At 39.0% G+C, this 18,414-nt stretch overlaps 1 protein-coding gene across 2 annotated transcripts in view; it reads right to left on the bottom strand.

Annotated features, from left to right (window-relative positions):
• LOC106073787 (uncharacterized) overlaps nucleotides 1–18,414 on the bottom strand; it is a 36,514-nt gene that overhangs the window by 5,667 nt on the left and 12,433 nt on the right. For both annotated transcript variants that reach the window (XM_056024533.1, XM_056024534.1), the window contains exons 2-4: nucleotides 17,362–17,389; nucleotides 10,565–10,771; nucleotides 3,629–3,744 (exon numbers count right to left, since the gene is read on the bottom strand). In XM_056024533.1, coding sequence (XP_055880508.1) covers nucleotides 3,629–3,744; nucleotides 10,565–10,771; nucleotides 17,362–17,389 — 351 coding nt within the window. The remainder of the gene's footprint in view (nucleotides 1–3,628; nucleotides 3,745–10,564; nucleotides 10,772–17,361; nucleotides 17,390–18,414) is intronic.

Raw genomic sequence — 18,414 nt, 5'->3', positions numbered from 1 at the left:
ATCATGTTGGAGGAAGATATCCTCCAGCATACGAACTCTTGTGTCGGTATTGTTGGATCCCCACATGGTGTTATGGGCATTGAAATCCCCAAGGATTAAATAAGGCCGGGTGAGTTGTTTCAATAGGTCCTCCATGTCTGTTCGGTTTAATGGAGCGCCTGGTGGTAGATACAGGCTGCAGCAAGTGATAACCTTGTGAAGGGTTATCCTAGATGCTACGGCCTGTAGTGTGGTCTGTAGTTCTACCCTCTCATGGGGGATGCTATCCTTCACAAGGATACAGACTCCACCTGATGCTCTCTCTGCATCCTCAACATTCTTGGTGTAAGCACGGTAGCTTCGGAAGCTGATGCAATCTTTCAGAAATGTTTCCTGTAAGCAGACAGCTACAGGAGTCTCAGAGTCCATCAGTAGCTGCATTTCCTCGTAATTGGCCTTGAGGCCTCTACAATTCCACTGTACAATTCTGGAATCCATGGCTTATTCTAGATGACCTACTTGGAGCTATTTGGCCTTGGGAGGCCCCCGGAGGGGTTTCCCTTTATTCCAGTGACCTTGGTATTTTTATTCTTGGGTTTGGATGGAGAGGAGGACAACCCCCTTTTGGGGGAAGTCTTTCTCTCTGGAGAGGGGTTATTTCCTCCTCCCTCACCTCGGGCATCCTCTCCGCTTTGATTTCTCCCCTTAGGGAGTTGGTCAACCTCTAATTCGTAGAGGTTGGGGTGTCTGGCTGGGTTCTCTGAGGAGAACCTGTGTCAGACATGATATCTCTGGGTTCTCCCGGAGTGTTGGTTTTGACATGCTGCTCAGTCTCCATGCTCTCATCAGCGAGCACAGAGAACCTGTTCTTTAGCATGACAACAGGGCTTTCTTGTGTTCTTTGGCGGTGTTTTCTTCTGAATGGAGGAGGGGGTGGTGGGGTCAATGTGTCAGTGTGTGTGGCTATGGATCTCCCTATCTTAGCAACAGCCTGGGCGTAGGTCTTTGTCAAGCCGAATTGGCCCTTGGGTAGGGCCAATACAGCCGATTTCGCCTGGCTGAAGGTACATCCATTTCTTGCCTTGTACTCCTGCACGGCAACCTCCTCTTTCCACACAGGGCAGTCCTTGGAGTAGGCTGAGTGGCCAGCGTGACAGTTTGGGCATTTGAACTGGGCTGTGCAGCCCTTGTCCTCATGACCCTCTTCAGCACATCTGGCACACACAGTGTTCCTCTTGCAGACTGCCGCGCCAGGTCCATAACCCTGGCACTTGAAGCACCTCATGGGGTTAGGTATGTAGGGCCTCACTGGAACTCGTAGGTATCCTGCCTTCACATACTCTGGCGGTGTCCTAGTTTCGAATGTGAGGATAATAGTGGCAGTTTTGACATCCTCACCATCCCTGCGCCTGGTAATGTGCCCGGCATGGGTGACTCCTTCAATTCCCTCCACTATTTCCATCTCAGAACATTGCAGTAGGTCCCTAGAGCTGATTACACCTCTTCTGGTGTTCAGACTCTTGTGTGGCATGACTTCCACATGGAGATCACAGATTCGTCTGCATCATAGAAGCCCATCAGAGTGTATCTTACTATCAACTTCTACGAGACGTTCTGATGATTTGTGCAGCTTAGATACACTCTTAGGCTCTCCCACTACTGACTTAAGTCCCTTGTAAATGAGAAAAGAGCTCATCTTTGTTATGCTTTTCCTCTCCTCTGTCCACCTTCAATGAAGTCCTGTAGGGAATCGCGCCTATAGGCACCATTCATCCCGTTGGTAGTTAGAAAGGCTTTTATCCAACCATCAGGCCTGGACATTGGAATTTGGCCATATCGATTGACTGGGCACAGGTTCCTGGGTCCCACTCGCTATAAGTGGCCGAGAACAGTACTAACTGCAAGAAGCTTGTCTCATATTCCTATAATGTAACCGCCACTGTTCCGTGCGACGGTCGCCAATCCAGCAATCCGGTTCTGATGACGACCTCCTTTGTGGAACGGCGTGGTGGACTTTTTGGACTGGGTTGACCACCAGAAATGATGGCCAAGTATTACAGCTTCTTGTGGCCTCCTCCTTTTTCGTCTATATTCGACGTCTCTTGCCAAGACACAAATCTGGGGCAAGTAGTTTTTTGGTGTTTTTTTTATCCATGTACATAAGTAATAATTCGGCACCTGTGCTCCCCACCCACCATCGAGTCAAACAAGGGAACAGGCCATTCGGATGTCCAGAAAGAGCCTGCCTGGGCTACACAGGTGCTATACTCAGTCAGCTGCTGCATCGGACATATGTTCGATACAGCAGCTCCCTGATTGACCCTCCAGCCACTGCCCTCCTGCATAGATCGATGACCTATGCTGGTAGCTCAGCATGACCAGCCGGTTGATCCAGATTGGGCCATCTGGGCCTCAGGTCTAGAGGAACTTGTAGCCAAAGTACTGTATTGTGGTAGTTTATCCTCAGATAGACACCTTCTTGAATACCAGGATCTCTTTATCCCCCCTTACCCGTCTCAGTCCACTGCAAACGGACTGGTCTAAGACATAGGGAGATTTTAAAGTTAAGGAGACAGAGTGATGGGTAATGGAGGCAGACTGAGAAAGAGGAGGCAGACACAAAGATAGAAAATAAGTAGGGCACTTTTGAGCTCCAAAAGTGCTAAGGAAAGAGGAGTCCAGTTTAATGTTATGTCTTGGGACAAAGTGCTGTGACAGTTCATGTAACCAAATCCCTCCACTTTTCCCAGTCAGCAGCTTTTCTTAGCAGGATATCAAGAGAGAGGCTGGTTTTTTCTTTTACGTTGCCCAGCCAGCTTTTCTTTGGAGGAATCTTTCTTCATGCTCACTGTACAGTGAAGGATGACTTTTGACAATGAGTCACGTCTTAAAATATGACCATACCATCTCAGCTTCCACCTCTTCACAATATTGAGGGGTTTCTCATTTTTGCCAGTCAGTCTTTACTTCTTTAAAGTTATAACTCATTTGTCTTCTTTTCCTGGTATTTGATTAAGTTTTATTTAATCAAGTACTTTTTTCAATTTTATTTTAAGTTGTATTTTAAAAATATAATAAGCCTACATCAGTTTAGTTTTACTAGCTGTTTGGAGCTTCAACAATAAGGGGATGAGGTATGAAGTGAGCTGTTCCAATTCAACATGTTAAAGAAGCATAAAAATGTTGTCTACTTCCTGAAAATTAAAAAAAAGATGTGTGTGTGTGTGGGTTTCCCAGCAGAATAAGTGGGAGAGCAGCAGAGGGGTAGTGAGGGGGGCAAGATGCCCCGGATGCAACTTTCTAGAGGGGGGGGGGGAGCAACATGAAGAGAGGCACCCAAAAAATATTATTGTTGATATTTTAGTTAGGTAATACATTCTAAGGTTATTTGTTTTATATTATTATTAATAAATACTTTTTATATATAAGCCTAAATTTCTATGAGATGTTCAAAGGAAAATGGGGGGGGGGGGGGGGGGCGCAATAAAGTTTCTTCTTCCGGGCGCTCGTTTCGCTCACTACACCTTTGTAGAACAGTATGATGTGCAGAATGCCTACTTATTTTTTTAAGGAAAGGGGACAAAAAAGGGCCGGGGGGAGGAGCTTTACTGATTAAAAAATGCTAATAGTGAAATAAATGTTATATTACCTTTCTTTGGGCAACAGCTTTATAAAGTTCTATAGATGTTCCCTCTTTGTGCCTCGCTGTTAAAACAGCTTCAGCTTCCTTTCTCCAGATTGTTATAAGTTCATCTGTACTCTTACCTAAATTACAGAATAAAAATATAAACGGTTTACCAGAGTTGTTTTTCTTTAAACTTAACAAAAAAAAAACCACAAACACTGCAATAGTAGTCATTAATCAATTATTGAGAAGTTTTGAAGAGTCCTTGTAATCACAACAAATTTCCAATAGTCATCCATGAAGCAGTCTTAGTCTTAGAATACGAAATTCTGAAAAACCAGTGTGATGTAATGTTTTTATTTTTTGGGCTTTCTGTTTTTGGTATATAGGTTTCTAACTGAGGTAGTTCAACCAGCACAAGGATGCCCAGATACAAGAAAAAAAGGAAGAATCTTAATTTGTACAAAGTTAAAGATTGCATTGTTCTGCTTTGTTGATTCAATAGTAATATTTTCAAATTGGTATTTTGATATTGTTTTTTTTTTGGTACATGGGGACAATTTAGGCCATGTCTTGCTCATAATCCCTCAAGGGTTATTTCCTGTTTCTAGGACAATTTTTACAACTGAGGTATTTAAAATTAGGTCCACTTACAGCTCAATTGATAACAATTTTAGTAAGCTATAAAAATCTGTTGTAAATATGTATATAATTATTCTTTGCCCAGTCTCACTGTAAATTTTAGTAGTCAATCCTATCTCCTGGATAAAGCACAGAATTTTTTCAGGATCAGCACAATCAAAAAGTGTTTTAAGGTGTCTATTCTAAAATATTTCCCTCTAATAACCTGGTATCTGGAATTATGAAGGAGGTTATTTTCTACAGTAAGGTAAGAGTCAAGTGTGGCCAATCCTAAGTCTTGACATGGTCGTGCTTCCATGCTGTGTCAGACACTTAGTTGATGCCACCTAACATCCGCCACAACCCGTCTTAGCTTGTTATGGATCTCAGTCTTCCACCGATCCTGCCACTCTCGGTAGGTGACAGAGGCTATTAGGGTTCCTGACACTGCTTCATTTAGGGCACTCTTTGCTTCTCCGTCATTTCAATTCCCTCTTTGCCCACATGTGAGAGGACCCATATGAAGGTCATTTGGTCTAAAAGCTTTAGGCTTTTATATGTATATATGGGTTCCAAAGAGAGTTTGAGTTTTTTGGCACATTGGCACACTTTAGGCCATGTCGTGCCCGTAATTCCTACACCGTTACTCTCCCTTCATACCACAAGAGCTAAGTTTTATTTAGTTAAGTCATTAAAACAAGGTCTATTCAACACAAAGGAGTGTGCGATATAGTTTAGTAAACATCTTTTGTAAATATTATATGTTCACAATTTCACAAATCAAATCTTCGTAGACAACCCCACCTCCCGGACAAAGTCCGGGTCGACACTATTGAACAGTGTTTTTAAGTTGTGCGTTCTAAAAAATTTTCCCTAATATCCTGGTATCTGGGGCAATCAATGAGGATATGTTCCACAATGAGGCGAGAGTCACAGTACTCACAAATTGGGGACTCCTCTCTCTTCAGCACAAAGGAGTGCGTAATGTAGGTGTGGCCAATCCTAAGTCTGGGCCAATCCTAAGTCTGGACATGGTTGTGCTACCACACCATGTCAGACCCTTAGATGTGGGCCGCCACCTGACATCCGCCACAACCTGTTGTGGGTCTCCGCCTCCCACCGATCCTGCCAATCTCAATAGGTGGCAGAACAATACTTTGTCTCAGGTCCGAGCAGGGAATTTGAGTTCCTGACACAGATTGATTTAGGACTCTCTTTGCTTCTCTGTCTAAGGTTTTGTTTCCCTCTATGCCCACATGGGAGGGGATCAAGACGAAGGTGACATCCCTATGGTCAGCTGTTATTTGGTCCAAAAGCTTTAGGTTCTTATGTACCAATGAAATGTCTGTCTTCATCCGTCCCAAAGCTTGCAATGCAGATTTGGAGTCAGAGCATATGATAAATTTTCTCCTTTCTGATGCTTTGACGGCCATTAGTGCAAGCGATATTGCATGTGATTCGGCCATAAAGATGGAGTACCCATCGGTGAGTCTAAGGGAGATTGTTTTGTTCCTTTCCATTCATTTTGGATCCGTCAGTGTAAATGGTGGCACAATCTCCGTAGCTCTCCTGCAGTTCCTAAAGTGAACTTGTAGTATGCTTGAGTTTGTATTTTCTTTTTTGAAATTAAGGAGGGATAAATTTAATTTGGGTTTATTCATCAACCAAGGAGGGTTCTGTGGGATTTCTATTTTAGAGATTTGGTAGATGGGTGGGGGTTAAATTTTGGATGGGTTCTCTCATTCAAAGGCCCAATGGCTGTATGACGTTAGGCCTTCGATTGTAGAGTTCTACATCTGTAGGGTTAAATATGGAGTCCAAAGCAGGGTTTGTGGGGTTGGATTTTAGCTTGACTGCATTGCAAGCTTTTTCATTCTTATGTCCATGGGTAGTTCTTTAGCCTACACATGGAGACTTGGGATTGGTGATGTACGAACACGCCGGACAGAAACGCAGGGCAGCTTTGTATAGGTTCCAGTATTTTTTTATAAGATTTACTTGCTACTCCATATATTATGGATCCGTAGTCCAGCTTGGATCAGATTACACTCTGATATAGAAGCAGCAAGGTATCTCTGTCAGCTCCCCAGTCCGTATGGCTGAGTACTCTAAGTATGTTTATTGACTTTTGGCATTTCCTTAATGTGGGGGAGAAAATTAAATTTGGAATCTAGGGTGATGCCTAAAAATTTTGTAGTTTTCACAACAGGGATCTTCTTATTGTGTAAAAATAGACCAGGGTCTGGGTGGATTCTCCTTAAATTACAAAAATGCATGCTGTTTTGGAGTCCGAAAATTTAAAACCATTATCATTTGCCTTATTTTGAATTTTATTTAAACATAATTGTAATTTTCTTTCTAGAGTATTCAGGTTTTTTCCATGTGTAAAAATGACAAAATCATCAACATACAAAGAGCACTCTATGCCAGGGGACAGAGCCTTTATAATACTGTTTTTATGTTAAATGGGGTTATGTTATTTCTCTCAAGTTACCAGACCAACCACCTGTTGATCATCCTTTCCTTGGTTTTGCAGATGCAGCTTGTTAGTGCTATTGGGCGATAGTTACCTGGGTCAGACCCATCTCTTCCCGGTTTAGGTATCGGTATAACTGTGGCTTTCCTCCAGCTGTTAGGGAAAGTGCCTGTTTGCCATGCACAGTTATAGATTTTTAACAGGGTTGCCAATGAGGGTTCGGGAAGATGCTTGAGGAACTGATAATGGATTTCATCTTCTGGCGCTGTGTCATGTGATTTGTCCAGCGAGTCCCACAGTTCTTCAAGCGAGAACGGTTTGTTAGAATCTTCATTGTTCTCTGATCTGAAATCAATGGGGTGTCTTTCCTCCCCGATTTTGACTTTTTGGAATTCTGGTGTGTAGTGGATGATTTATCTGCTATTGAGGATGCAAGGCAGTCTGGGGGACGTAATAGTTCGTCCTTGGTTTTTCAAATGCCCTATTGCAGTTGCTTCTTTCCCTTTGATCCGCCTTACTGCCTTCCAAACCGCTCTAGCAGAAGTTTTGGCATCCAGACTGCTAACAAAGTTCCTCCAGGAATTCCTTTTTGGCTGACCGTATGGTTTGTCTAGCCTTTGCTCTTGCTATCATGAATAGCTTTGAGATTTTCCTGGGAAAGACTTTTTATAAATGCAACATGGTCGAGAGGCTAAGAGCGCTTGAGCTTGGCTACCTAGAATGGGGCTCGAGGTTCGACACCCGACTCGTGCAGAGTTGCATTTACTGAGCGCCTAAAGGCAGCACGGAAAACCAACTCCTAGATACCCCCCCCCCCCCCACTGGTCCACAAATGAGATTGGATCAAAGCGCTCTGAGCATGCTATAAGCATGAAAGTAGCGCTATATAAAAGCTATAATAATAATTATCTTCAATAGCACTTTTGCAACCTGCATCAAACCATGGTTTGCAAGGTCATTTGGATTAGGGGTACAACTTTCTTAAGGATATTTCATTAACGATATTTCATGTGATATCCTTGAAGCATCTTTTTTAAAATTGTTCCCAATCAGCTTAATTCAGCTTTCACCGCTGAGGTCATCCCAATGAGGAAGATTGTTAGCAATGTTGATTGGGAAGTGACCACTTCACAGTAGGTAACTACTTACTGATCATCAAAAGTTGTCCAGTAGTCCAGGAACGCATATGGGTCAATGCAGGTGAGAGATTCAGTTCCTGGATGCAAGTAGGTCGGTGATGCATTATTTAGTATGTATAAATCATGTTGAAGGAAGATATCCTCCAGCATACAACCTCTTGTGTCAGTACTGATGGATCCCCACATAGTTTTATTGGCATTGAAATCTCCAAGGATTATATATGACAGAGGGAGCTGATCTATCAGGTTCTCAATGTCTGTTGGATGCAATGAAGTGCATGGAGGTATATACAAGCTGAGAGTTTATTAGCGCTTGGATTCCTAACTGAGGGTTTACGGGTTCAAATCATGGTGGTAAATTTCTGAATCTTTAGGATGCTCTAATGAGTACCGGTACTTGACATTAGTTGGGGAAAAGTAAAGTTGGTTGGTCATTATGCTTGCCACATGATACCCTTGTTATCCATGGCCACAGAAACAAATCACTTTTACATCATCTGCCCCATAGATCACAAGGGCTGAAAGGGGAACTATTTTTTTATGTTTTAACTAATCTCTTTTCAAAATCTATAAATGCCAAAAAAGGAACATTTGTCACTACATCACTGTAGAAATGACATAAAGCTGGTGACCAGTTTCTTTTTAAAATAAGCTCTGCAATTTTGTAAGAGGCCAGAAAACTATCTTCTACTTTCCTGGGTTTTAAAAAATAATGTTTGAATAGTCAAGCGTTTTCTTTTTATTGCTCATGAAGATTTTTAATTCTTAAATGTGTCTTTTTGTCAGGGAGCTTGCTATTTGTTTATGAAGCCTTCTTGGTTTCATAGTCTTGTTTGAAAATGCTTTCATGCAATGTAAACACATTGGCTAGCATACTTTATCTTGTTGCGATTCAAAAAAACACATGGAAAGATAAATAACTTCATACTGGTTGAGTTTTTTTTTTTTTTTTGGCTGACATTGTTAATGTAAGATTGCTAGATAAACGTTAAATTATTTCATTTTAAAATTATCTTAAACATTTAAAAAAATAAACAATTACATAGTAATATTTTAAAAAGTTTTTTACTTTATTTATTTATCAAATATTAAACTTTTATGCATGTAAGAATTAAAAATGAAAATAGACATACTATACTATACTTAACAGTTTATACAAGAAATTATAGAAAAAGGAAATTCCTAAAAAAAAAAAAAAACATCTCTAATGTTGTTTATGTTATTAAATTAGAAGAAAGTTTACTTTGAAGAAAATAAATTTGTTTCAGAGTACCTCAAGTTTCTTCTTTTATTTTTGCATGCCCCTTTTGTGCCCAGCACCCCACTAACACTAATTTGGCTCCCAATGCCCTTCATTTTTATGAAATTGCCCACAAGGGGAATTTCATCCCTACTGAAGACTGAAGATCTGTTTAGTATTTTACTAGCAATCTGGAGCTATAAGTTGCCTTTCTAACAATCAACGGGATAATGACGCCAATTCCCTACTGGACTTCACTGAAGGTCAACAGCTGTCATCAACAAGATGCAATACAATATGGACAACCTCTCGAAATAGCACATATACAATCTATGATGATAAACACACATGCCAGTCTTTTGTAGATAACAGCCAATGGAGACATACACCCACACCCCTGTATTTGTAAAACTTTACATAATCTTCTCTATTGTTGTCCAGTAATGTGCATGTTCATGTATTCATTTTAATGAGCAAGTGTAACTCACTTAAAACTATACATGACAGCCAAATTAACAAGCAAACAAGAAAAACATAAAAAAAATACTTTAAAAAAAACAACAAAGCTTATATCAATTATTTTTTGTTTAGCACTATTTCATGCTTTTAGCTATCTCAATACGCTATGATCCTATCACGTAAGTGGGCCAGATGAGAAAATGGGGGGGGGGGGGGGAGGAGGAGGAGTAAGAAAGGGATATACAGGGTGGATTTAACCTTAAGGGGGGGGGGATGACCTAAATGTGAACTTATGGCTCACGCCACCTCTGGCCGATGTGCTAACCACTCTGCTAGTGATGTACTTAAGACTTCAGAATATTGTATAGCTATATATTTTTTGTTTCAATTTAGAGCGGCGACCTATAAAGTAAACCAATTCAGCTTATAGTTATACCACTACATCAATCAAGATACAATCTTTCTATTAGTTAATTAACTCTTTCAGTGCCAATTATTTTGATTAAAAAAAAAGAGTTTTCCTAAAAACTAACTTTTTTAAATTTTATTATATACTTTAACATATTTAATTTTATTTTAAAAGAAAATAGGTCTCCATCAGCGCTAGCAAAGTTACTCCCTGAGAGTAGCCCCGCACTGAAAGAGTTAAGTAATTGGTTAATTTAAATTAATTGTGTTGTCAGGTAAAAGAAATAACTTAGCAATTTTCAGCTTGATACGAGATTGGGTGTTGGAGAAATAACGTGTACAAACTTTTACCAGAAAGACAGACAGAGTTGATATAAGCTTTGTAAAAAGTATCTGTTGCTAGATGCAAAAATCATGAGATTTTAAATGAAGGACAGACTACACAAACCTAAAAGTGGCTTTTCCCCCTTTCGGGATCTGATAAAAAAAAAAAACAGAATATTTTAAAATATTATTAAAGTAAAACAAGCAGAAATAATCATAATAATGAAACATAATAAAAAAGCAAAAACATAGCATATTAAAATACATTTTAAAATGTAAAAGGTGAAACATACCATTATATTCAACATCAAATTCAAGCCAGTAAAGTCCTTCTTTGGCTAATCCACTTGAATTAGGTTTTGTTAAATGTTCAGAAACTTTAATGGTGCGGGCAAAGTTTTCATAGCTGACAATTGGTTGACAATCCACATCAACAGCCCCAAGCCTCCAAAGTCCCCCTATTGTTCGTTCAAGACCGATAATATTGAATACTTGTATAACTGAAACAAATATATAAAGGTCATAGTTTAATATCCCTTTAATTTTTTCAAAAAATTTTGACAGATAGTATCTGGGATGGCAGCATGACACAATGACAAAAGCTTAGATTATTCTTGTGTGCAGTACAAACTATGAATGCTTTAGGAAGCTACCAATGTTCAGCAGGACCCATAGGACATCAAGATATAAACTAAGCAGGTTAAATGGTTTCTATGTACTGTTGCTTTTTCTGGTTAAATACTTCTTCCACATTATGTACAAATTAACAGTATCAAGTATGAGAGGCATCTCAGAAAGGACAATCAGCATTCTTCAGAGTCACTTGAAGATGGTTTTCAGGATTCTGATAATTGTACTCCATGCACTGGATATATGATATTGTTGGTTTGTCTAGGATATATATTATGATCCAAAGTAGAAAAAAAAAATTTACAATAATAATAATCTTTATTATCCATCCAAAGTAGAAAAAAAATATATTAATAATAATGTTATGACTTTGCCATGCACACCACCATCCAGGCTAGTGCAGAGATGCGCACTTCTAGTAACCAAACTAGAACGGGATGTTGACATGAAGAGACTAACGATTTCCGCCCAAGTAGAGAGCCAATATGGAGATGCTGTGCTCAAGGCAGATGCCCCTTTGTGTTTGTCATGTCTCAGTGTAAATAAACGTCTATGTCTTCGTTGAGTTGCCTCACTTAAGTTATTACAATTGGTGTCAAAAGTGTGATTATAGGCAACTCAACGAGAGGAGGTAGGCTTTGATTACAAAGACATATTTGAAGCTATTACATCAGCTCTCAATTAAAGAGCTATGACAAGAGCTTCAGGACCTAGGTTTAAAATCCCTCGGTAGCAGGGAAACACTCACGGATCGTCTGCGGCAAGCCTTGGTCGATGAAGAAGAAGATCTGGAGACCTACACATTTGAAATTGAACTTGGGATGGTTGAGTTCTTTGGCAGGGTACAGGAAGAAATTGATACAATGCGTGCACAAATTAATAGGATGGGGAGTAAAGTAGATGAAAGTGTATTGCAAGTAGAAGGCCAAATAGACCAAAGTGATAAAATTGTGTCGCTAGCAAAAGGAGGAATAAACTCGTTAGGGAAGGAGCAGTTGCCTGGTCAGGACTGTGGCTGCACAAACAGTGGTGATGGAGGCGCTGGGGATTGGAGCGCCGTCTGTAACTGTGTTGTGGGCAAGTCTGTCGGGGGTGACTTTCAAGGCGAGAAACATGACGACGATTGCTTCGACGATCTGAACGGTATGTTTCAAATCGAAAGGAAAGAAACAAATGAAGAAACAAGAGAAGTCTGTTATGTGCCTGAAGTGTTTGTTCCTGTTGCACCTGTTACCAGTATCTCGGTGAGCCGGACAGATCAAGACAACGTTGGGTCTGCGTCCAAGCTTTCTGCTGTGGACCTTAAAGACCTCTGTTTAACTGTCAGTACCTTTGGCGAGAATTCAAACCATGAAAGCCTGAAGACCGTTTCTGATTCCTTGCCTTGGATGTCGTCAGGTGAAATTACGAATACGGGCCCCAACAATGGCCGAGACAGAAACAACGAATTTGACTTTGGCAGCGGCATAAGAGAGAACTCGATGCTTGGCAACTGCATCCAGACAATTGACATGAACTGTATATGCGGCGCCCTGCGGGGACAGTGCCCATGCCAAGAAACTCAACTACAAGATCTGAACTTGACAGAAATATGCACTTCTGCCCACATCAGTGAGAGTGACTTGAACAGTGGTGAATTAATTCCAGCGAAACCTGATGTAGTGGTGGATGAACATTACAAAAATGCTTCATGGGCATACCTTACAGATGAAGCTGAGAAAGACTATGTGCCTGAAACCATGGCTACCAGTGGGCCTACAACTGTGTCACGAGACGTCCATGGAAAACGTCCACTGACTTGGCGTCTTAAAACAATGGCCCTGGAAACTACAGTGATCGCCACAACCTCCATTTTTGTTAAGTGGCTGGCATCAGAGACTATCGTCATGAAGTCAAAGCAGCGACCATGACATCGTCTCAAGCGTAGACTTGCCAACTGGAAGAAGAGGAAGCGACGGCCACGGAAAACTGTGCAGATGGCTTCGTGGGCAACAGGCTCCCTGCCGCCTGTGGCTCCCACCGATCGACCTCCACCTGAACCGGCAAACCTCCACAGGGTTGTTTCTTTTCGGGACGAAAAGCTCTAAGAAGGGGGCAATGTTATGAATTTGCCATCCGCACCACCATCCAGGCTAGTGCAGAGATGCGCACTTCTAGTAACCAAACTAGAACAGGATGTTGACATGAAGAGACTAACGATTTCCGCCAAAGTAGAGAGCCAATATGGAGATGCTGTGCTCAAGGCAGATGCCCCTTTGTGTTTGTCATGTCTCGTTGAGTTGCCTCACTTAAGTTATTACAATAATAATAATCTTTATTATCCATAAGAAAATTTGTCTTACAATTTGTGAATTACATCAAACAAAACATTATAATAATAGCTGTTGACTAGTCCAAGGTGGTCAGTTTTCATTTCTCCAATAGTATTGACATTGATAATTAGCTCAAATTTTCCATTTTATGTGTTTACTATTTCAAGTTTTGTGACAATATGGATAAATATGATTTTTAAAAATGTTATTTTCATTAAGGACCATACATTTTTTCCAAGATCAGGTCTAGATCTAGATCCTGGAGGCTCTTATATTTTTAATTTTCAAACATTAAGATAAAAATAATTTTTGTTTTATAATAGTTGCTATGTGCTATATAAAAAGGAAATGCATTCCTTTTAATTCTATACTAAATATATTATTTTCTAATAAAAAAAAACAAAAAAGTTGTAAAAGTTTAATCAAAGCATTTTTTTCACTCCGAATGGCCAAAAAATTAATTCCATCCAAACATGGAAATTAATTCCAGAGTCAAAGAGTTAACCAAGGCTTTATGATCAGGTACTTGTTATACAAATATTTTATACTTTCAATTAGCCTGTTTAAGCCAGTTTAAACATGGAGGAAAATTAAATACTTTAAAAAATGGCAATTTATGATCACATCAACCGCAACTTGCAAAAAAGCAAGATATTAGCATTGGTATTAAGAATATTGAGAAAATTTGTATAAATCTTGGATTGTCCAATGTTCAATCTTCAAGGCTTAATGAGCTAACCATGTTGCAATCTAACCTTTAAAAAAAATATTATTTAGCAATCTAACCTTTAAAAAAATATTATTTAATATAAATGAAATATTATGAAAAGAGGATATAACAAACATGCTAAAATTGCTTTAGTGACTTTATTATTTAATATAGATCTGTTTTTCATTCACTTTTACTCTTTACAGCTTACTGATATGTTTTTCTTTTTTAATACCTCTATTATTATGACAAAGACTTAAGACTTCATAAAATAACCAAACACTAGAAATGTAATTGTATAATGAAGTAATATTGTGCAATTCCATCATATTGTGCTTCATCAATTGTATTATATTCATCATATTATTGATTCCCATTGCACAGTTGGTATTTTGTTCATCTACCTTGGCAACACACTCTCCAGATACAAAAGATCGACAATGAAATCGACCTGCACATTGCCAAGGCCAGTGCATCCTATTGCAGACTGTCTAAAAATGTCTGGAATAGACAAGATCTCACCACAAACACAAAGCTAGGGGTCTATTGAGCTGTCATCCTCTCTATGCCTCAGAAACGTGGACAATATATAGAAAACATGCAAAAAATCTGAACCACTTCCACATGACCTGTCTCAGAAAAATACTAAATTTTAAACGGCAAGAAAAAATATCAGATAATGAAGTCCTTCAAATAGAAGGGCTTGCAAAGCAAAGTATCCACACAATTCTAATGCAGTCCCAACTGAGATGGGCAGGCCACATCTGCAGAATAGAAGATGGCCGCATCCCTAAACGACTCCTGTATGGCCAATTAAGGGAAGGATAGCGTTCACAAGGCAGACAAAGAAACCAATACAGGGACACCCTCAAAGCTTCTCTGAAAGCCTTCAGCATTGACCCAGCCACCTGGGATAGAGAAGCACATGATAGAGCATCTTGGCATCAGTCTGTGAAAACTGGCGCACAAGACACGAGAACAGAGCTGGCAGAGGAAAAGCATCACAAAAAAAATGCAAGGCCAATGACACTAGCTCCAGCTGAAATAACCTGCTCAGTGTGCAGCCGAACATTCTGGGCTCACATATGTCTCACAAGCCACATGAGGAGGCACAAAACCCCAGTGCAAAGCCCTCAGACCCTGGATGACAAAAGTGGTCATCATTGAACCACAATGGACAAACTACAAAACCTTAAGTTCTACTAATGAAGAGTTCAGCTTACATGTGGTAGACTAGTAAGTAAGAAAGTAGTTCCTGTAAATCTTGTTGTCCTGTCTTCATACTGTATAATATGCATAAAACAGGTAATTTTGTAAGACATTGAGAATGAATCATATTCATTTACAATGTTCAAGAAAAACCTGTTACTTATAGCAACTCAAGATCTATGACTTTCCATTAAAAAAAATAATTTTCATTGATCAACAAACTGTTTCGCAGTGGAACAAAAAAAGAAAAGAAGAATCTCTCCATTGATTCAGTCAATATGAGAAATATGATCTATAGTATTATATATTGACTAGCAGTTTTGCAAGACTTACTGATACATTTCATAAATTAAATCTTTAGGCTAGATTTTTTTAAGTTAACTTAATCTTGTTCTTATTTTTTTCCTCTTTTGTAAGGCTTTGTCCTCTTTTCTATCCTCCTTTGGGCATGCAGGCATCTGGTAACCCTGTGCTGACTAAGACAAACCCTTTACTTCCTAATATACCAGCTGGAGCAGCATCAGTATTACTTCAAAAGGCTTATTCTGAGCCTTAAATAAAGTTGTGATGGGTTGTTCATGCATCATGGTCCTTTTCTCCACATTGCTGTTGAGATCAAAAGGAATGATGCTAGGCTGTCAGAGGGAATAACATAAAGGCAGCACTTCTGATTTTTCCTTGAGGTTGACTCCTTAAGTCTTAGCATGCAAGGCAGTGGAGATTCAAGTATCTGTCTGAAACTCCTGGCTTTAAAGATGTTAGATATTCAGCCTAACCTGTTCACTTGTCATTATACGCAGATTCGCTAAGCTTAATATTTAAGTCACACCAGGTTCTGGTTATTTGAGATGTATGTCATTTAGGTGTATTATGTAGGCTTTAGAAGCCTTTCCCCGATTGACAACCCTGGTTACAATAGCCATTGAGACCAGCAATGTCAAGAGTATTTCAGGATAATAATATTAAAGCATTGTTTGAAGTACAAAGATTAAGGAATAATGCAGTATTTTATGAAGATACTCAAACACATTTGTGATTTACATATTCCAGAATGGAAGGAAGAGGTAAACATTTTCTTCTTCTTCTTCTTCTAGCCAGCTTTATTGCTGCTGAGCTGTGAGCTCTTTTGCAGACTGTGCCAAGGAAAAAAAAGTGTGCTGTTTTCTTCAGTTGTTCAGCACTACCGTACAGGGTGTTGGTTATATTGGGCTGTAGTGGAAATAGGGTCTGCCTAAGGTGGATTAGGGAGGGGCATTCAAAGAGGATATGGTTTACAGTTTCAAAGGGGTGGGCGCAGTGTCTACAAAGGGGGAGTTGTGTGGAGTTTATTTTGTTCAGGTGGTAATATAATAGTGGTGTGTGTCCTGTTGGAAGATTGTAGATTGGGGAGGAAGTTAATACTGTCCAGTTTGTTAGGCATAGTCATTTCTTTGTACATGGCTCTGCCTGTGTTTCCTGATGCCCATTGGTTGAGCCACTCCTCTTTGTGATTGCTGACTAACATTGACCTTCGGGTGAGGTAGTTAACAGGTCTATCTGGTTGTTCCATAGATGAACCTGCCTTTGACAGCTTATCTGCCTTTTCATTTCCCATGATGCCAATGTGTCCAGGGATCCACTGTAGTGTGATATTGATATTTAATTTTGATATCATCTGATGGATTATCACAATGAGTGTTGTCAACTCTCTTGGGCTGTTTGAGGTGCTGCTGTTAAATGCTTGCAGAGTAGATTGGGAGTCTGTAAAGACAACAATATCTGATGGTGGTTGCACTCCTTCAAATAATTTGTTTTCCACTGTCAGTAGTGCTATGGTAATTGCCTCAATTTCGGCTTGGAAGTTTGAGCAGTAATCGCCACAGGATGCGCTTATCTCAAAGTGTTTATTTTTAGGGAAGACCAGGAAGGCATCAAGACCAGCATTGATGGTGGCTTTGAAAGCTGATCCGTCTGTATAAATATGGATAGCTGTTTTTTGATAGCTTTCAATTGTTTCAAGCGTGCCTACTTTGAGCTCCAGTGGATTTGATTCTTTTGTTAAGGTGTTATCTAGTAAATGTGTTTTGATGGTTGGTTGGTTGTAGTTTAGTCCGGGTGTAATGTTTGAAAACCTAGTAATTTTTTCTGTTATTGGGTAGGTGGTGATTAGAATTTATTTAAACAGAATTTTTAAGTCCAAAGATAAAAAAAAAAGTTGTTTTTTTTTAATATCAAATGCATAACTACTTACCAGACAATATTTTACTTTCCCCAGAGACCTGAAGTAAAAAATAATGAAAATTAACAAAAGTAAATAATTTACATACAAATTTTACTTTAAGAAAAAACATATTAAAGGCCCTTAGCATTTTACACTGTGCATGATGTGGCAGGACATTTTGGCGATGAGAGTTTAGGTGCTAAATATGTAGACATATTGTAAATTAAATAAAATAGGCCTAGTCTTTCAAAAGATTAATACAAGTTTTTGTTGTGTATGTGAATTTCAGTTACATATATGTGCTTTGTTACGAATTAATTTTTAAGTATAGTTTGTTGTACCATTATATGGTCACTTCATGTTACGAGGATTTTAATATTATTCATAAAAAATGCATCAAGAGGCTTTTTATTTTGTGTGTGTATGTGTGTTTTTGTTTCTGTTCATTTTATCTAATTAGTCAAATTATTAAAAGTGTAGATTGTCATTGTTTTGCTAATATTCTTTATTTTTTTAATGGAATTTTACAAAGGAAACTTTTGTAAAAAAAAATCTATAAAAAAATTTTTTCACAACAAAATACTAAACTAATACAAATAGTCACACAAAACAGAAAGAGAATCGTTAACAGTTTATGTAATAATACAATAAAAGCACACTTTTTAATTCATTTTTGAAGAAGGTTGATCTCCCCTTCTAACATATCAATATAAAAATGAGGAGTAGTAGGTAAAGTCACACTGGGACCTGACCTAAGCTAGAATGTGATACCAATGTGCTTGCTTGCAAGGGCAGGTGAGAGTACTATTATTCTCTACCTGAAAATGCCCACATCACCCAAAATTTATGGTGTGGGGGGATAGCTTCATTCATTGTACATTCATCTTGCTTTTGGGTACAAATCTCACTTGTTATAGTTAACACTATTCATTATAATTAAAACTTTTTTTTAAAGTAATAACTTTTTTTTTTGTTCTTCTTTTAAATAAAGGATTTTTATTTTCGAATATAAAAAATGTTTATTACAAAATCTTCAGTGTTTTCTAAAACATCGACATAACATAACTCCTGGCGCCAAAATGG

This window comes from Biomphalaria glabrata, chromosome 3, assembly GCF_947242115.1.
Source record: "Biomphalaria glabrata chromosome 3, xgBioGlab47.1, whole genome shotgun sequence".
Lineage (NCBI taxonomy): Eukaryota > Metazoa > Mollusca > Gastropoda > Planorbidae > Biomphalaria > Biomphalaria glabrata.
Note: the sequence above shows the minus strand (reverse complement) of the source record. Positions and strands in the feature narration are given on the sequence as shown.